At 37.3% G+C, this 19,776-nt stretch overlaps 1 protein-coding gene across 1 annotated transcript in view; it reads right to left on the bottom strand.

The window, feature by feature from the left end:
- LOC113069890 (semaphorin-6B-like) overlaps positions 1-19,776 on the bottom strand; it is a 111,490-nt gene that overhangs the window by 45,662 nt on the left and 46,052 nt on the right. The window contains exons 2-3 of the mRNA XM_026242995.1: positions 5,733-5,856; positions 4,302-4,416 (exon numbers count right to left, since the gene is read on the bottom strand). Of these exons, the coding sequence (XP_026098780.1) occupies positions 4,302-4,416; positions 5,733-5,838 (221 nt within the window). The 5' untranslated portion in view covers positions 5,839-5,856. The remainder of the gene's footprint in view (positions 1-4,301; positions 4,417-5,732; positions 5,857-19,776) is intronic.

Raw genomic sequence — 19,776 nt, forward strand, 5'->3', positions numbered from 1 at the left:
TAAAACATATAACGCAATAAGATTTACACTTTTATTTAATTCACATTTAATTAGGTGTATGCTTAAAACAAGAAAAGTATCTTGAAGAGTTAAATTCCCAAGCCTCACATACTGAAGCATATGTATTCATCAAATGTTTAACAAATAAATATTACATTCTTGTTCCTACATTAATTCACCCTGATCCGCCGTCTCAGTGCAAACACTTAAACGATTCACCACATCTGTCCTACATAATCACGATTCTTTGCATTATGATATGCCCGATTTCCCCTCCATAATTCATAACCCACCCCCACACTGCATGTATGTTGCACGCAGCTCCTCATCTTGAATACAGCATTCAGTGCTACAGCAGTTCCAGCAACCACTTTAATAATCTATCTATAACCTTGCGGTGTCTATTAAAGTCTTTATGAATCTGATCTCTTTTAATCATGGCATGTTTGGTGTTATAGAGTACCATGGTTTATGCTTGAATATTGATCAAGGTCTAAGAGCTGCTGTGCGGCCCAGTGAGAGAGATGGAGAATTTCAAATCTTGTGTGTGTGTGCCTCTCTCTCTCTCTCTCTCTCTTCTGTCTGAAATGTTATAATCTGTGAATTGGCCAAGCTCACAGACCAGCCCATGTTATTGCAGCAGTATTGATCTTATCGTTCACAGCCTTCCGTCTGCATCACTGCTTTGTGGACACATTAACAAAAACGTAGATTTTGTATGTGTGTGTGTGTGTGAGAGAGAGAGAGAGTGTGTTTGTATGTTCTTGAAGAGAGTCTGACGAGACTGACTACTGAAATATTTAATCCCTCTCTGTGTGGTTTGTTAAAATGAATCCCCTTGGCCATTTACTCTCTGAACAGGGCAGCAACTAAGTGCCCTGGTTAAAATTATCATACACTTTCACAGTACTTGCCTTATATAGTAAGCACAATCTTTAAGCAATACAATCACCCATGCAGCAAAGCAAGGCAAGAAAAGTTGTGTTTCGGAGTTCGAAGGTACCATCACATTTACATGAATATAAAAACAGGCTTTATAGTTACACAAGATTACCAAACAACAGATTATTTGGTCAACACATGCAGAACACTGGCAAGAACAGAACATACAGGGGCCAGTAAAAACTCTTTCTTTATCAGTATCAAGATTTGAAATGCGCATAAACCAAGGGTTGTGCTCCCTTCGGATTTTAACTAAAATTTTATTTTAAATCCCTGAAACAAACAGGATGTAGAATTAAATTAAATATATATATATATATATTTTTTTTTTTTTTTAAATGCATTGTATATATGAAAAGCAATGTAGGCCTCAAGCCATGGATGGATGGATTTCTTCAATTCTGAATTTTGCACAACCCTATCAATAAACTTCAACACATTCACCAAACCTTTTTCTACTTATCTACTTTAACTTTCCAAAAGATCTGAATTGCAATTTCCAACTTGCAGATAAAATATCTAGAGACCAAAATATAAGAGACCTGGCATAGATTCTTTTGACTTTAGCCAGTAAGCAACCATACAAGCACATCTTAGCAATCACGTGGCAATGCCACATTGTAATGGATTGTAACTTTCTAACTTTCCCTATTTGATTTCATCTCACTCTATCCATCTTTCTTCTCTCTAGGTTGGTAGAATGTCTGAATGATGGAGTGCCTCTGGCCACCATTACTGTATTATTACACTGCATTACATTTATGCATTTGGCAGACACTTATCCAACGGGACTTACATTGCATTCATTGTATATTTTATCAGCTCATGCAGGAATGCTGAGGGATATATTATGCAGTACTGTGTGTTTGTTACAATACTATGCACTCATTCAGTGCTAGAAATTTATGACCATACTAAAAATCAGAAAAGGGACCTGAGAGACTCAGTATCCCTCATGGGGTTATATATTTAAAATCAGCTATGATGGAGACAGCTAAAAGAGAGAGTGTATTTGTCAATTGTGGCACTACAGGAGGTCTCAAACCGTTCTTCCCGCATCCCACAGCAGCCCTGACGCAACTGAGTCTTCATTTCTCTGCACTATTGGAGGCCGTATGTCAGTCAGGGGGCGTTTCCACGACCTCAGAGGTCAGCCGGAACCTGTCCCGCACCGTTAGTGACAGGTTTGAGGGTGAAATGTGTTGAGTTTCACTCCTGAGCCTAATTGAAAGACCTGACCTCTCGACGAGGTCAAATACAACGAGGTGGCTGAAGCTTGATTTAATGTGACTTAACCAGGCCGCCGCTGGCAATCTAAGCCGCCCTCCTCTAGTTACTCAGAGTGTTAATTATTTACACAGATCACAAAAGAAACACCTCGTTTGTCTTATAGGTGTATTTATTTATGGCTTGGACTGAATTTTTCCCCCAACAAGTCTGGGGCTAGTTTGCAGTAGCTTGTGTGGGAGTCCAGAAATTTCTGGAGGAAATTGAGCGTGTTTAATAAAATACTTGAGTCCTCTCATCCCTGACCAGGCGTTGGCAAGGTAATACTGTGAAGGGGTTGAGAGGCTGGCCACTTTCCTGGGGCATGGTCTTGAGCAGTTATGCTAATGCTAACAGGATTTATCCTGCCTGCACCCCTTATCACACTTGAGCATGCAGTTGCAGACTTATTAAGTCAAACCAGGCTGTCTATATCCTTGACTTGAAACTTCACTGACTCACTCTCTCTCTCCTTTGCTCCTAAGCAGTATTGCCTCCTTTTTATTACACTCTGCATTGCCATTGTTATTGAATGCTCCCTCTTGAGTCATCGGCTAAATAAATCTCCTTTCCCACAGAGGTCATTTTCTGTTGGCTACGGCAAACACCTCCATTTACTTCAGACACTGATAGGTACATACAGTTTGCTGACTGCACGCAGTGGGGCTTGAATTTCATCGAATTATATCGGCCACAGTGGCACCACGTAGGAAAGTGTACATAAAACAGTTTCTCAGCTCTGAGTTGAGCTTCTTTAGGCCAAAGACTTTTGCCCTTTTTTTATGAGCGAGCCCAGTCTGGCCGTCCCAAGTTATATGGCACTTTGTGACCTATATTTATTTTCGAGGTTTAATTTTTGACATGGTCGAGTGGGAAGGTCATTTCCTGACATGGTATGGGGGCCTTTATTAGAGTGCGATGCCCCCCCAGACCCCTACAGCTTTTGGTAACTATCACCATATGTTTGAACACTCACAGTTGACGGACCTGCCATTTTTGGGAAGTGTTGCGTAAATTCACAAAAATTGGCTTATTTTTGTAAAGCGCCAAACCTAATGAAGTTTTGTTTTTGTTTATCTATTCCTAACCCCGGCTCCTTAAGGTGGGTCAAAAAATGCAAGAAAGGAAAAACATCATTGACCTCGTGACCCCCCAAATCCTAAAAAGACTACGGTCCAGACTCCAGACTTTACATTTATAACCCAGCATCACCACAATGAGAAATTCAGAATGTTTCTTACAGGCACAGTTTATCCCGAAAATGAAAATTGTCATCATTTACATTTATCATCATGTCATTATAAACCTGTATGAGTTTCTTCTGCATATCACAAAAAAGAGAAAAAATGTAAAAATATGTTGTGTTACTTGAAATGTTTAAACATAAAATCTATCATATTATCAATTAACTGTCTTCATAACAACTTGATATTACAAATAAAACTACAAAATCTGTATTTGAATATAGTTGTATCCAGAAGAAGGAAATTATTATTATTATTAATTGTCATGTCAATTTTGTATTTTTTATTAAATATTATTATTATTAAATGGAAAGCATCAAGGCAAGATCAGGGATAAAATAAAAAAAATAATATACAAAAAAAAAAAAAAAAAAAAGAGTAAATTAAAATGAAAAAAATTATAAAAATGAATAAATGTATATACAAACAAATAAATAAATATTACCAAAATTAACATTATTGCACATAAAACACATAAAAATTAGATATTTTAAAACATGGTGCAACTGTTTTTGAATTTTTTTTTTTAGACAGTGAAAGTCAATGGGTCAAAAACATCTTTTCTAAATATCTTCTATATGTAATAACATCTATACGTTCTTCAGAAGAAAGAAAGCCATACAAATTTGGAACAACACTTTTTTCCCTTATTATCCCTTTAAAAGCCTTTGAAAGCTTCTTAATTACTATCTACAAGAAGAAGCGATTCAGACTCTTGATCTTAAAAGTGATTGTTTTTGAATGTCACAATTTACTTAAACACACATCTCTGTGCAGGTAATTACAGATGCTGATATAACACTAATTACAGGGTACACACATGGTAATCAGCATTATTTCACACCCTACCTGGCTCCGATGTAAAGGGTACGATTGACCTGCAGGATCCTCTGAATGTGTAAGGGCTCCTGTCTGAAAGATGAGTGATGGGGTCGTCCGAGAAACACAGGATACCTTCTCACCACTGAGGGAAAAAGCAGTAGATGATACAGTGAGTGATAAAGGGAAAGAATTGACAGAGGGTTGAATCATCTCTTCATTGCACTTCTGGGTGTGGGTGAGGTGATCCGTTAAGGCGAGAGGCGTTCGATCACTCAAGTCACACTTGAGATAAAAATGTTGACAGCTGCCTGTAGTTGCTCTTCAGTGGTTTTCACAGATAAACTCTGTTCTCATCATCTGTCAGCCTAGTCAATTTGTTTTGTTACCAGAGTTGTAAAGATGCACTGTGAAATGACACTTATCCTGAAACCTGTTACCTGACATTGATTATTTATCACAATTTCAAGTAACAAACAACTAACTATATTTTATAGTTGTTTGATATTTGAATGCAATTGTAGCTGGGAGTAGGAAAGCATCTCAAGACAGGGATAAAATAAAGTAAATGTAAAATTAAATTACAAAAAATATTTTTTTTATTCAAATTAAAAATTTAAATTAATGAAAAATAAACAAATATGCATTTAATAATAATAATAATAATATTTAATAAAAAATATAAAATTGACATGACAATTATCATGCCTCATGAAAATATATAGCTGTCTTCTTTTTTTTTATGTTAGTCATCCAAAAAAAAATTGTTGTATTCGTACACAGGAAAGCATGAAGGCTTGAAAAAGGATCAAATAAAAATAAATAAAACAATATTACATAAAGTGCAATTCTATTAAAATGACATTAAATGAAAAACATTTAAAAAAAGATAATAATACAAAAAATAAATGAACAAATAAATCAATAAATTTTACCAAATTTTACATTACTACAATTTAAGTATTCTTTCTTCACAAGAAAATATATAGCAGCCTAAATTTATCTTTTAGGACTTTTAGGAAATTCTAAAGTAAAAAAAAAAAAAAAAAAAAAAAAAACCTGTAGTCACATTCACCATTAGTCAGTGAAATTTTGGTAAGTGAAAAAAATCCCAAATTTTAATGTTAATGAGGTACAATTACACAAATACTTTAGACCTGTTTATTACTCTCCTTCTCTATCTGTTCCTCTCCTTCAATATGTGATAAGACTCTCCCTGGAGATTTCCTCAGCTTCTCGTCTTTTTATCCTCCTACCCTGAGCGTTATAAATCACTTTTCTCATCTTTCAGCTTAGACAGACCTGCATGAGTTAGGCTGGGATGCATGGAATCGATATTATTGATGAGTGATCAATCACATGCCTGCTCTGCATTAGAAAGTGAAAGCTGAGAGCCTGAGAGAGTAATCGGGGGCCCAACCCTGATCCTAATGATTGCATGTGAAATGGAGACATCGTTACCTTCAGTGGGGATAAAGTTCAGAGGTCCAGGTTCCTCAGGGAAGACCGCACACACAAACCGCGGGAGCCAGAAGAGCCCGATGAAAGCTTTGGCCACAGTCGTCATGGTACTGGAGCTCCGGCACTATGACAGGAACATGCAAAAAAGAGTCAGGTGAGGTGGTGGAAGATCTAGCTGGATGCACATTTCTGGTTACATTCACTTAGTGAATAAAACAAGGACTCTGTTGGACTCTAAAACATCTCTATCATCACCACAGAGATTAAGATCAGCAATTAAGTAATCCACCAATAGAATTTGTGCCAGCCAGCTCTAATGGTCCAGTCGGCGTGGTGTGTCACAGCACTGTCATCAAAGACACGGGACCAAGGACTGAACTGCCCGGACAACTAACAAAAGGTCTTCACAGAGAGCCAGAAATGGGGAGGGGGCTGGAGCGTATGTGAGTGGGAAGCTCTGTTTAAAAACCTAGAGAGCTGCCCTGCTGTGTACTGCCACAGGCAGCATCCTAACCGAAATAAACTTTTGAAATGCACTACACACCAAGTATATACCACAGGGATTTAAAAAAAAAAAAGTCTTCATGGAAGAGTTATAACCCATGAACCAAACCAGCCAGCTTCAGTGAATCATCGCAAACTTTAATTTGAAGCAAAAAAGTATTTGGGGGGAAAAAAAGGTACAGGACTCTGTACATGACAGCTTTAATAAAGAACAGAACTACAATGCCATGAAGACAAATCTAATTAAAAATGGTATATACATTAAATAATTGTTGATTTAAAGATTCTGATTATACTGCAATTAGAAACAAGTATATTATTAACTAATACACCATTCACAGTGCTTCATGGGAGTTGGTGGGCACTAAAGCATTCTTTTGGCATGATTTGCACATCACAAATCTCTGATTGGTGGAGATATCTTTAGAGAATCATGGGTAATTTGATTTTCCACCAGGAATTTTACTGTTAAAAATTATCTTGAAATAATGTGGGCTGATGGCTTCGAAAATATATATAGCATTGATTAACAACCTCGTAGCTCACAGTAAGTCTGTCTTTAAAAGTTCTTAAATTATTATTCAAATAATAATATCCTATGAATGGGACATAGCAAGCACTATGGTCTAGTTTATGGAGCTACAGTACTGTCTGTAGGTAGTGTATGGAACTACAATATAGGTTCCATCACTACGTTTTTTTTGTTTTTGTTTTTGTTTTCATAGAACTTCTGAGTGCGGCTGCATATCTGTGCACTTGAGAAAGTTACTACAAGTAGGGATGTAGTTTTAAATTGCATGCCTGAAAAAAGCCAGGTGTTGTATTTTTTGCCCTCTTGAAAAAAAAAAGACGGCAGAAAGAAAGATGTGATGAAAACACAAATGTCACTCAAATTAAAGTGCAATGCAATCTATGTGGAAAATTACCTCTGCACTTCAGAGAGGCACGGAGAAGCTCTGGAGAACTGTCACAATAGTATTGTCTGTAATAGTCTAATGTAATAGTACAGTCTGAAAGCGGGATTTCATGGACAGATGATGCATGTATGATTGCGTGCTTCTTGTACTGGTTTGAGACGCACCATCACCATTTTAATACCATTGGTGCATCAAGTCTATACACACTTCAAAATCCATTAAAAATGGCATCAAATCCTTGTGTTGTTCTAAATTAGGAATGCCACAACTTTCAATATAATATTGAACCCTTTAGTACATGGTTCAATACGCACTTGTGTATTGTTTTTCGGTCTACATGCTGAGATGAGGAAATGCCTCTCCACTTATATTGTGTATTTTGAAAAGCAACACACACCTAACCTCTTCCACTGTAATGACTTGCAATGAGAAGCGATTCTAAACCTGTTTTCCAACAAAAGAAGACATTACAACATGTTTTTACTCCACAACATCAGTCGAGTTTTGAAATAATTCCTTTTGTGATCTGATGTGGCTTCTTATCAAAGAATGAGGCAGAAAATATATTATATACTTTAATAAAGGCTATGTCCATTAGCAATGGATTAATTAATATACTTAATTATGAAAATATCCAAGATGGTTTGAACACAGATAAACCATATATTGACGCAGTCAAGTGTTTATTGTCTTCATGTTTCATAATTCAAAACATTTTTTATCTTTTATTCAGCTACAGCGATAGCTGAGTGCCTTTGTCCATATAAGGGATTTCCTGGAGTGTCATGAATTCTGTTGCTTCTGTGATGCATATGTGGATTTCCTGAGCAAGGGCACCCCTCTGGATTCCAGTATGAATGAAACAATGTTACATGACATGTAGCACTCCATAAAGGCAAATCCAGCCAATTTTGGGTAAAAATAGTAAAAAATATAACTTCTCTCAAAAGAAATGTTAAGTAGACATACAATAATATATGTCTTTTTCCAGTGTACAGAAGCTCACAGGAGTTTTTTATTGTTCATTTGATTATAATAAGACATTAAATCGCACAAAACACTCTGATGTGAAGTATGTATTGAACGGTGGTCTAACAGTATTGATGCATCCCTATTCCAAACTGACTTTCCTTTTTCTGTGAAACACATTGAGAATATTATATATATATATATATATATATATATATATATATATATATATATATATATATATATATATATATATATATATATATATATATATATATATATATATATAAAGTTTACACTGTTTTGTCCATACAAGTAAAGTCAGTGGAGTCCAAAACAACATTGGAAACCACTGACTTTCACAAATAAATCTTATTTTGTGTTTTGCAGTAGAAAAAAAAATGCACATTTAAACAATATGAGGTTAAAGAAATAATGAGAATTTTTATTTTTGGGTGAACCCTTTAAAAACTTATATTGGGTTTTGATTATGCCAGAGGAAAAGATCAAGAATATTGAACAGCACAAAATAAAGCAAAGAAATTCTCAACAGAACATAAAAGGTAAATAATGGAAAACCAGAATTTATGAAATGGCACAGGATGCTTTTCATACCTTTTGAATGAACTGTACAACGAACTATTGTATTTGTACAAAAGAACTGAAAAACCTTGGAAATTACAAGGCCAGTGTTGTCATGCGTTTCTAATATATTTTCCACAGTGGTCAATGGTTTCAATAGCATGAAACTCAATATTAGAATGAATAGCACTCCGCTATCTCTCCGCTTGAGTGTTAACAAGCTGAGAACATTTGCTTTGAAACTTTAGTGGAAATGCTGTTAGTTACAGTCACAGTGCAAACACAAACAAATCAGCGTCAGTTGAGCTTTTCAGCACCGCAGCGTTCATGTATTAAGACAGCACGTACATGTATTAAAATCCAACAGCCTCAATTTCTTTATTCAAAAAATCCCTTCTCATTTTCCTGTGGCTAAGCGTCAATTGAGTTACACAATGCAAAGCAGCCAGCTCTCATTTGTCAAAGCTTGGCCTTGCTGTCCAAAACGCACACATGTACATGTACACACACAACTACATCCATTGTGGGTCTATTTCTATAGTGAAATGACTTGTGACGTTTTATCAGGGCTAACTATCTTTCCAGGACATTTCTAGAATTCCTGCTATTGAAGTATGAACAAGGCCGCCCCACACGCTAATAGTTGAAAACCCAATGCAGCAAATTACGCCCAACAATAGACTAACATGAAGGAGAAGAAAAAGAGAGAAAATGAAAAGGGGCCACATGGGGAATGAAGGCAGACGGAACAGGATAGCTTAAACTAGAAGAAGTTACTATAAGTTGGTCTCAATGATTCTATTGTCTTGCTACAATTAATCATTTACGAGTATGTGCCAGGCCTCGCGTATTTAATCAGCATAATTAGAAACTCTGAGCTATAGAGTTTCAGGAGACAGCAAGCTAAACAGATGCAGAGGTGGTGAAGTAAATACAACCAAGGAAATAACACACTTCCACTTTTTTTATTATGGCATTTGTTTTGTGGGTTATTAAGACTTTATCAAATGAACAATGAGTCAGTATTATAAAGCCTTTTTCAGACTGTCATTTCAAATCCGATTATTTTGCATATCCGACTGGAATCGGATTTAAATTGACTGTCCGTTTTACTGAATATCTGTATTTGTTTCTAAGGCAATGATGTTGCATTATGCTTATGCTACAAACAACAATAACAGAAATACAGTTTGCAATATTAATGTTGTCTTACAACATGGCAACATGTTGCAGTCTCGCTGGATTATATTTTATGAGGCAGCGGCATAAACATAGGAAGCTGAAATGCACAGTTTTATTCCATGCTGCCATGTCCATCGGTTTCAAAACTCAAAAAGGTTTGTAGGCAAGCACTATATTGTCACTTGACTTTAACGTCACAACAACACAACCTTCTTTCTGCAAAGACATTCAGCATGTATCTGACATTTTTATATTTTACATGGCGTGAGAAAGTGAATTTAGCTATGCAAGCAATTATAGCTTGGTAGTGCAGGCTGCTAAATTAACTCTGATCTATTATCAATATCCCAAGAACGATTGGTTAATTGAGACAAGAGAACAAAAACAAAGGAGGTGGCAACTCCAAGCTGGAGATCATGAGTAGAATGAGTAATGCTAGAGTCAAGCTGCATACTCAGAATTTCAAGGATGTTATACCTGGTTGAAATTCAAATGCTTTGTGCATGTTTAAGGTTATTTTATTTAAGACCTATTCTCTGCCTTTAAAAAGCACAAATGTTCAGATATGTATTCTGTGTAAAGGAAGAAAAGCACTGATTTCATTACGGAACCCTGAGGGATTTGAACACGATAAATCATCTAAGGATTTGAGAGCAAACTTCATTTATGTGTGTCCCAGATAAAAACTGATAATGAGACTAGAGAACGGAATTAATGAGAGAAGTGATCAGTGATAAAGGCATGAATTAATGCATGCATTATCAGCCCTGAATGATCACAAAGAACAGAAATTAAACCAATATTTGACATTCGCTTTAATTTGTGTATCTGAAGGTAAAGAATGTCTCGGCACATTTGAACAGCTACAGCATATCATTGTCTATAACGCATTAATTCAATTATATAAGTGAGCTATCTCTTTTAAAAAAAAAAGGGTGGCAAAGTACAGGAAAGAGCAAGAAGGAAAAAACAAGCAAAAAGTTGGGAAAAAACCTATTTGGATCTAGTATCGGAAGACAAAAGTTAAATATGTAAGAAGAGGCCAAAAATGCCTGGAACCCTTTCAAAGCAGTGAAACCGGAAAAACCCGGAGCCAAGAGGAGGCTGATTCCTTTCCTGACCATAACCTAAAATACTGCTCAAATGACCCGAAACGGTTAACCCTCGTCTCTGACCCCAGGGGGAATGGGCCAAGCCAGCCAAAACCATATCAGAGACCGGCAGCCACGGTCTGGCCTGCAATTCAGTATTTACTACCCTCTGTTTCTGGATAGCATGACGTCCAATTCACTCTCCTGTTCTGCCACAACCGATTTTATAGGTTGCTTTCCAGACACAGTCAAAGCCCTGACGCCATTCATCAGGGCATTCTAAAGCAGCCCAGTGACTCCTGCTTGATTTTTGCATGTTGGATGAAACATGCAATTAAAGATCTACTTAATGGTCTATTCATGTCACAGACCTTGTGTTACATTATAAAGATAAACAGCATCTCTTCATAACTCCTGACAGGGAAAAGAGATGCCCTGGCTCCACACGTTTTTTCCATGGAACAGTAATCCTGATTCAGAATTAATGGAGTGTGGCGTTAGGTTGAACCAGCGGAGCAGCGTATTCTCAAGCAGAGACACCCTGAGCTATTTTTCACTGACTACAAACATGAAAAACACCCAGACAAATACAGCAATCTACAAAAACGGGATGAATCAGGCTAGTGCTGCACTGTTGCACACACACACACGCACACACACACAAACATCAGGAAACAGGGAGAACCCTAGACTTAACAATATTGGCGAACATATGCAAGAGCTAACTGAACAAACTGTGCCTAAGCTAACAGCCGGGGAAACTGACTTTTCTCTAGGTCAGGCCCCGTTCCAAGATGGTGGGATCGTCTTTCTCCGTTAAAACCACAGGTTTCATCTGAGCTCTATTCACTTATATGGACTGTTGGTTAAATCAAAATGAGCATACTGCTGTGGTTGACCCCACGTTAGTTCTTGACACCCCAACGGAATCATACTACACCAGTTTTGGATTAGAAGTCTCTTATGATTATCAATGCTGCATCTATTTGATTCAAAAAAGTAAAAAAAACAACATCGTGGAAAACCATTACAATATACTGTAAATTAACTGGTTTCTATATTAATATATTTCAAAATAGCATTTATTCCTATGATGGCAAAGTTCAGCAGCCATTACTCCAGTCTTCAGTATCACAAGTCTTTACTGTCACTTTTAAACAGTTTAATGCATCCTTGCTGAACAAAAGTATGAATTTATATACATATATATCTTATTGCCCTTAAACTTCAGAAAAATAACAATTGAAATTATATAAATTGAAAATGAAAAAGATTTGAGAACCTGGAACTAATTATTGATTGCGTGTTCTTGCATATCTTTCAACGGATTGTGAAAGATATTGTGTCTAGATATTGAATATAGTGAGTTGACGGGCTAAGTCCTGTGTTTTAATTCCTGTCAAGGGCAGTAATAATAAAAGAGCTTTTAATGGCCAAACATCATCATAAACAAATCAGAAGTAGTACAGCAGACTGTGGCGAGGTCGACCTCTCACCCGGCTGAAGGCTTCATGCGCTGTAAATCAAGTATGTAACAGACGAAATGGAAACAACTCTACATCGTTAAAAGGAGGAAAAAAGACTGCTGAAAGATTAAAGCTATCCCATCCATCAAATCCACTGCCGTAAAACAAGCCAAGCAAAAACAGGGAGGCGATAATCCACTGCACAGTCGTAAATAAAATGAAAAAGTTCAAGCTAATGACTAAGAGGACTTGCAAAGATCACAAAGTTTCCCGGGTTGACAAGCTTTACTTGAACGAGACTCCCACGGGGCAGTGAATTACCTAACAAAAATATGCTGCAGAACCCCAATATCTCAATCATGCTCATCACAAGCTGTCAGGGTTTTATATTTTATTTATTATTATTATTTTTAAAAGTCAGAAGAGGTGGATAAAAAGGGATGAAAGAGGGGGAGGATTACTAGAGGAATAAGAACAGAGAAAGAGAGCTAGAGAGACGTGTGCATGAGTGTGTGTGTCAAACTCATCATGCAAAATTGACGTCTTTAGGGATGATGCATGCCGCAGTAGAGTGGCACTACTGAGCTTATATGAATAGAAATACATAGAAAAACAATAAACACCTCTCCTCATAGCATATGGTTCAGCAGAGCATCTTATTAATATCACTCCTCCGGGAATTAAGTTTCAGTTTGTTGCCTCTCGTTAACTTTACTACACAGATGCATTACAGTACATGCTCTAGACGTAGAGAACGCTCACTAAAAATAGGAAACATCTGGTTCATAATAACCTCTTAATCAAATGAAAAATAAAGATTACTATATTTTAAATATAGAAAATTGAGTCTTTTTTTAAATAAATGTTTAGAATGTTGACATTTTCATGACAATTATGCACATTTTCTCAACTCTTTCATATATGCCAGTAGCTACATAAAATGCAAAAAAACATTTAAACAGTGCAATTGCAACTATAAGTACACAGTTGTACAATCGTTTTATTGAATTTAATTTAAAATGCACACTTCCATACTACACGTTAAAATCAACGTCAAATGAGCAAACAGTCTTAGTGCAAAATTAATAAAAACCTCAATGAGTGATCTACTGCATTCGCTAAGTGTGCATACAGTGGACAATTTGCGATACCATAATGCCACAGTAGCTGAAGAGCCAGCCCTGATATTTTGAAAACTGAAAAATAAAAAAACTGTGAGCCGGGCAACTCTTTTTAAGTGCAAATTACCCATAAAGTTGTTCCACAGGCCAAAATACAATGCTGATATGTCCGGCAAAGTATTCATAACATTCAGTCTGGATAATGACAGAATGCACTTCAACAACAGTTTTTATCCATCAAATCCAGCACATACTCTGAAAGTATTCTGTACACAGCCATTGTGTCTAGACATATTATGCATTATACCAATATGAATTTGGAGGAAAATGTGCTTATGTCATGAAAATTACATCACAATTCAAACACTGTTTTTTTTTTTTTTTACTTCTAATTTGGGGTCGAAATTTAGCATGGACATTAAGTGCTAAGGCTGCTTCAGGCAGACTTTACAGCCAACACACTGATCTGTGAACAGATTCATTTTTTATTATTTATTCAATTCATCATTCGTCCATCTTTCCTTACTCGCTCTCCCTCGCGGCTTGTTTGTCTGTACCTGCTCCTTCCCCCCACCTCTCTCACTTCCTTCGCTCCCGTCTCCCCACTGCCCAAATTCTCTCCTCAAATCCAGCCACCTGCTCACTTAATTTAGTGAGATAAATTTCCCCACAAAATCCAAAGGGCCATACAGGTGTGTATGCTTATGTGAATAAGTTTCTTTCTCTGTCAGTACACAGCGATTCATGGCATAGCAAGGGAAACATTCATAATGCATGCCAATCAAACCCATTCTGAGCCCGCTAATTATTGAGTATACAAGATGGCAGCACACACAGAGATGCGCATACACATGCTGTGATTATCTGCATGTTGCAGGCTGCACTCCAAGCAAAGGGCTGTGATGAGAGAGAGAGAGGAGTTTGATTCCTTACCCTGGCTGACAGGCATAATAATCAGACCAGAGCATTACCAACCAACCAGTCCAACTATACAGTTCTTTCTTTCTCTTTCTTTCCTTCCTCTTATCTCATTTCCTCACGTGTGTCAGTTTAGTTCTCTTCTATTTCGCACCCATACTCTGCTGAAAACACTAGCATATGCTGTGACTGGATGCTTATCCTTGCTATTGGATGCTGATGTTTCCAGCAGGCTTCTTAAAGTTTAAAATGAAAACCCTGTCATCGTTTACTCACACTCACGTTCCAAACCACTATGACCCACTTTATTACCTGGAAAACAAAATGAGAAATTTCAAAGAATATATCGGTCCATGCATTTGCAATATATGAATATTTAAGGCTTTCTAGCTTCAAAAAGAAAAGCATAATAAAAGTGGCCCATAGGACTTGTGCACTAGTCTTCTGAAGCCATGCTTTCTATAAGAAACAGGAAATGAAGTCAAACTTAGGGATTCTGGAGAGTGTACAGTATATTGTTTCATGTACTGTATTTAGTCTAAATACATGTTTCAAAAATCATAAAACTAAAATCAGCGCTATTTTGTTAACTTATATACGATTATTGTGTGTAACATGTTTAGTTTATTGATTAATTTAACAGTTAGAAACAGCTAGTAACTTATAACTTATTTCAGTTAATTTCAAAGACATTTCTAACTTTCTTTTTAATTTTTTCAATCTTTCTCATTTATATTTTATCATTTATCATTTTAGAAGTAAATTTGGCCATCACATTATTACAAGTGAAAAATATACATTGTGGAATTTGCTAAAGGTTAAATTTATTAAATCCATAAGGTTAGTGTTATTAAATTATTATTATTATCTTTTTAATATTACCTTTAAGTGAACATTACATGACAGCAAATTTAATGTAATCTAAATATAAAAATAGTGGGAATAAGCATGTACAATTAAATATTCCATATCAATAAACAGAAAAAATCCTATATAGACTAATACAAGCTACAAAGTACCAAAGCTTGAAAGTTCCTGTCACCCATTCATTGCAGCAATACAGACCAGTATAATTAATTAGAATCACCTTGGAATTACATAAGAGTGAGTAAATGGTAGAGAACGCCACTTTACCTGCAAAAAAAACATTCTGGTCTTTCAGCGGGGAATGCATTCATTGCAAACGCTTTGTTTTTCTCTCTGCCATCTCAGTGTGGCTTATTTATGACAGGGTGGAGGTTGCTCATTGTCGTTTTCACTGAACATGGAAAAACTTCCTCCTCTCTTTCACTCTCCATCAGTGTCTGCTCTCACGACTCCTTATCAGACCTCAGACAGCCTGTCTGTGCGGCGCTCTGTTTATGGAAACACTGTAAAGAGGGATTTCTGCAGCGTGCGTGCGTGCGTGCAGCATCCTGAAAGCATATCAAATGTGAAGGGTGTATGTGCGTGTGTCTAAGCACTTTGAGAGCGCATGTTTGTGTGTTGTTTTGGATTGATCTGTACCGGCCTTTCTTTTGAATCAGATCCATCGAAGGGGTGGGGTGCTGCAAATGAAAAGGAGGAAAGATGGATGGAATAAGATTTGATGTTTAGTAAGTCCGTTGCTAAGGAGATGAGAAACGACGGACAGATTTAGTGATAACAGAGGCAGAGACTGATGGAGCAACCAAAGCCATTCAGAGAAATAAAAATAACACGCTCAGACAAAAAGAAGCAGAAAGAGTGAGAGAGAGAGAGAGTGGAAGGGACAGAGGAAGACCGAAATGATGGCAAGACAAAAACAACACAGGGTGGGTGGCGAGTAAATACGGGTGAAAGCCTCCTGTATTTGTGAAAATATAAAGTACAGAAGGACAGAGAAGGAGAGAATGGGCAAATAAAAGAGAAGAGAGGGATTAACAGAGTGTGAAACCATTATGTTGAAAGAGCGAAAGCCTTGAGCCCATTAAGAAGCTCTATAGGCTATGATGTGTGTGTGTGTGTGTGTGTCTGGAGGCCTGTAATGCAGCACTGGCACACAAATAAATACGGCTATCAAATACATTCTGAGATGGAGAGAGATGTAGCCTTGACCCTGCTGACCTTTTCTTTTGCTGCACAATATCTGATGTTTACTTCCTCCCAGCTGAATCGCTCCACACACCCATAAAATCCCAGACAGCATATGAAAAGCAGAGCAGAAAGTACAATTTTTTTTTTTTTTTTAATTGTGAGTCGGTTTTGTTCCTCAATCATTCATGAATCAGCCTTTAGCGTTCACGGCGACCCCCGCATAATGCAGGCCTGCTTAAGTTCATGTGCTTCACTTGTATGAGAATGGTTTACAATCAATAAAGCCTTTTACCTCGGAGCATGTCACGGTTTGCATTCCCCCCAAATAGCTCTTTTGTGGTCTCGCTCAAGAACATTGTGGGAAAATGTTGTCAATAGCCTTGAAGAGTGTGAGGTCACTGAAGGGAAACATTACATACTTATGTGTCAAGCCAAGTGTGTCCAACAAGATATGCTCAGAGAGAGGTATGGAAAGGAAGGGGAGGTGGGCTGGAAACAGCAGACTTCCTCAGAAAGTGCTGGTAAGGCTGTTAAAGCCACATTGGATTCGCTCTCTAATCACTGAAGAATGGATCCATTTCTACCTACAGCAGAAAACACATTAACCAGTACAGTCTGAGGCCCCGTCCACACGGAGACGGAGCTTACCCCAATCCGATCTTTTTTTTCCTCGTCTCAAGAAATATCCGCGTCCACACGAAACCGCAAAATGATGTAGTATACATGTCAGACCAGTATGTGGCGCTGTAATTCTGCCACAGAGATACACTAAAAACAGAGAAGAAGACTTGGACTATGCTCATAAACCTTGCGCGTGGTACACAAACGAACATGGAACAATACATTTATTAATCAGTGTTAATGTTAGTTAATAAAAAGACAATCGTTCAGTGTTTGTTCATGTTTTTGTTGCTGTTACATGACCGAGAGGTGTCTGACTAGGGGGGAGACATGGGCTGATGACATCATCGTTTCAGAAAATATATGGATTAGCCATCCAGACAAAAACGCAAAGACGGCGTTTTCAAATTTATCCACTCTGGGACCCGGTTTCAAAAAATAGCGGTTTCACCTTGCGAAAACGCCAGATCCGTGTGGACGAAACGCCTATCCGATAAAAAATGTGTGCGTATTCACAGTAACGCGTCTCCGTGTGGACGGGGCATGAATCACAAGGAAACTACTGTTAAGAGTCGGTCTGTTTTAGCTAATCAAAAAACATCAATTAGCAATCATCGTCGCATACCTACAGGTAATGTGTAGGTGCATAATAAATAAATAAAAAAAAATCACAAAAAAGTCAAAGTTGTTGAACAGCAAATCAAAAAATAAATACAAACAGTACAGTCTGATTTTTTTAAATAAATGTTTAGTCAAACCATGCAAAATGACCAGTGTGGTTCTTTTACTGAATTAATGACTCTTATAACCCAGGTCTGTTAAGTGAATCAAAACCATACAACGTTAAAGGAACATGCCACTATTTTTGAAAATAGACTCTTTTTCCCCTAGTTCCAACTTCTGGGACTATTTTCAGGCGCTGCATAATATCATTGCACCTACTACACCCATGTACGGCAGCAAAGTTCATTTATTTTATGCCGGAATGAAAGTCTAGTTACTAGCCATATTGGCCTAGAAAATCACAACTTTTCATTTTGTTCTTTGTACACGATGTAACTACAGAAATGTTTTAAATAGGAAACATGTCGAAACACTTTGGCCATTTTTGAGCAAGATGCTTACGGTCTTAATCAGATTCAATGATCTATGCTAAGCTTAGCTAAAAGTGCTACCGTCATACCCAGAGATCGTCTGAATGGATTCGGAAACGGTAAAACTCACCTGTTTAACTCTAGGGAAGTTGGCAAATTAGCCTAATTTTAAAAATATAGTGTTCCTTTAACACTGTAGTATGATTCCTGAATAAATTACTCTTATAAATATTTCCTTTTCTTTTTGTTTATCAGAACCATACAGCATGCCCAGTGTTTCTGAATTGATTTTGAACAAATGATTCTTAGGAGCCATTTGTTTTCAGTGCAACAAAAAACAAACAGTACAACAGGGTAGGGCTGCACAATAAAGTGCATGCAATATTTAATCTTTAAATTTAATTTTGCAAAGCTTATCAGTGAACAATGGCTCTGTGCAGTAAATGCTGCTCCATGTGTAAGCGTGCAGGTGATGGACAAGATGCAAATTAAATAACGCATGCGATTTATCATGCATCCCTACAACAGGGGTAGTCTAATTCCCAAATGAATGATTCTCATGAGCTTGTTCTTTTTGGCGAATCAAAACCACACAGCAAGACTAGTGTAGTATGATTCCTGAACAAATGACTCTTATGAACAGGCTCTTTTTAGTGAATCAAAGCCATTTGGCAAGATCAGTGTAGTTGAACTGATTTTTGAACAATGAGTCTTTTGTTTTAGCAGATACATATAGCACAAGGGTAGTCTGATTCCCAAATGAAGTATTTTAGAATCTCTAAATTTCTTACGATTTCCATTCTAAGGTCCCACAGTTCTTTTTTGTAACAGCTTGTTATGTTTGGAATGCACAAATGGGACTGCACTTGTCCAAGTGTCTGAAACAATAACAAACTCAAGTCACTCGATAAACACAGGTACAGAGTGACAGACCGTTTTATGGTTGTCTTCCTTAAAAATAGCCCCGGTGAAACCTGTTTAAATTGCGACGGAGAGCAGGTTACACATTCATGCCAATTAAACCAGAAGCTTTGAGCAAGGCCAAGTAAGCACAATCGATCAGACAAGCTTGCACGCTTGTATATTGACATTTTGGAGAGGTTCATCCCTATGCCCAGGGGCTAAGAGGAAAACCCAACCATAGCCACAAAAATGAATCAATGTGAAGGGAGGGGGGGTGTCCAATCCAATAAAATATGTGAATATCTCTCCCGTTTGTTTATATTCCATGTCGTCCTCTCTTAAATGTATGCTGGTAATTGTAGCAGAGGTAGAGCCGGCCGTGTTTGTGTGGGGTTTAAGTGCACCAATATTCAATTGATATCTGAAGGCCTCAGCCGTGGACTACAGGGAGTAAATAATGGACTCTTCAGATGGCGTTAACATGAGAGGAAGACGCAACACCCTTTAGAGAGAGAGAAAGAGTTGAGGAGGTCATAAATGAATTTTTGGAGGTAGAATAAGACGACAGGGAGATAAAAGCAGAGAATAGGGAACATGAAAGATAAATGGAGGGCTCGATGG

The sequence above is a fragment of the Carassius auratus genome, unplaced genomic scaffold, assembly GCF_003368295.1.
Source record: "Carassius auratus strain Wakin unplaced genomic scaffold, ASM336829v1 scaf_tig00002576, whole genome shotgun sequence".
In the NCBI taxonomy this organism is placed as follows: Eukaryota; Metazoa; Chordata; class Actinopteri; order Cypriniformes; family Cyprinidae; genus Carassius; species Carassius auratus.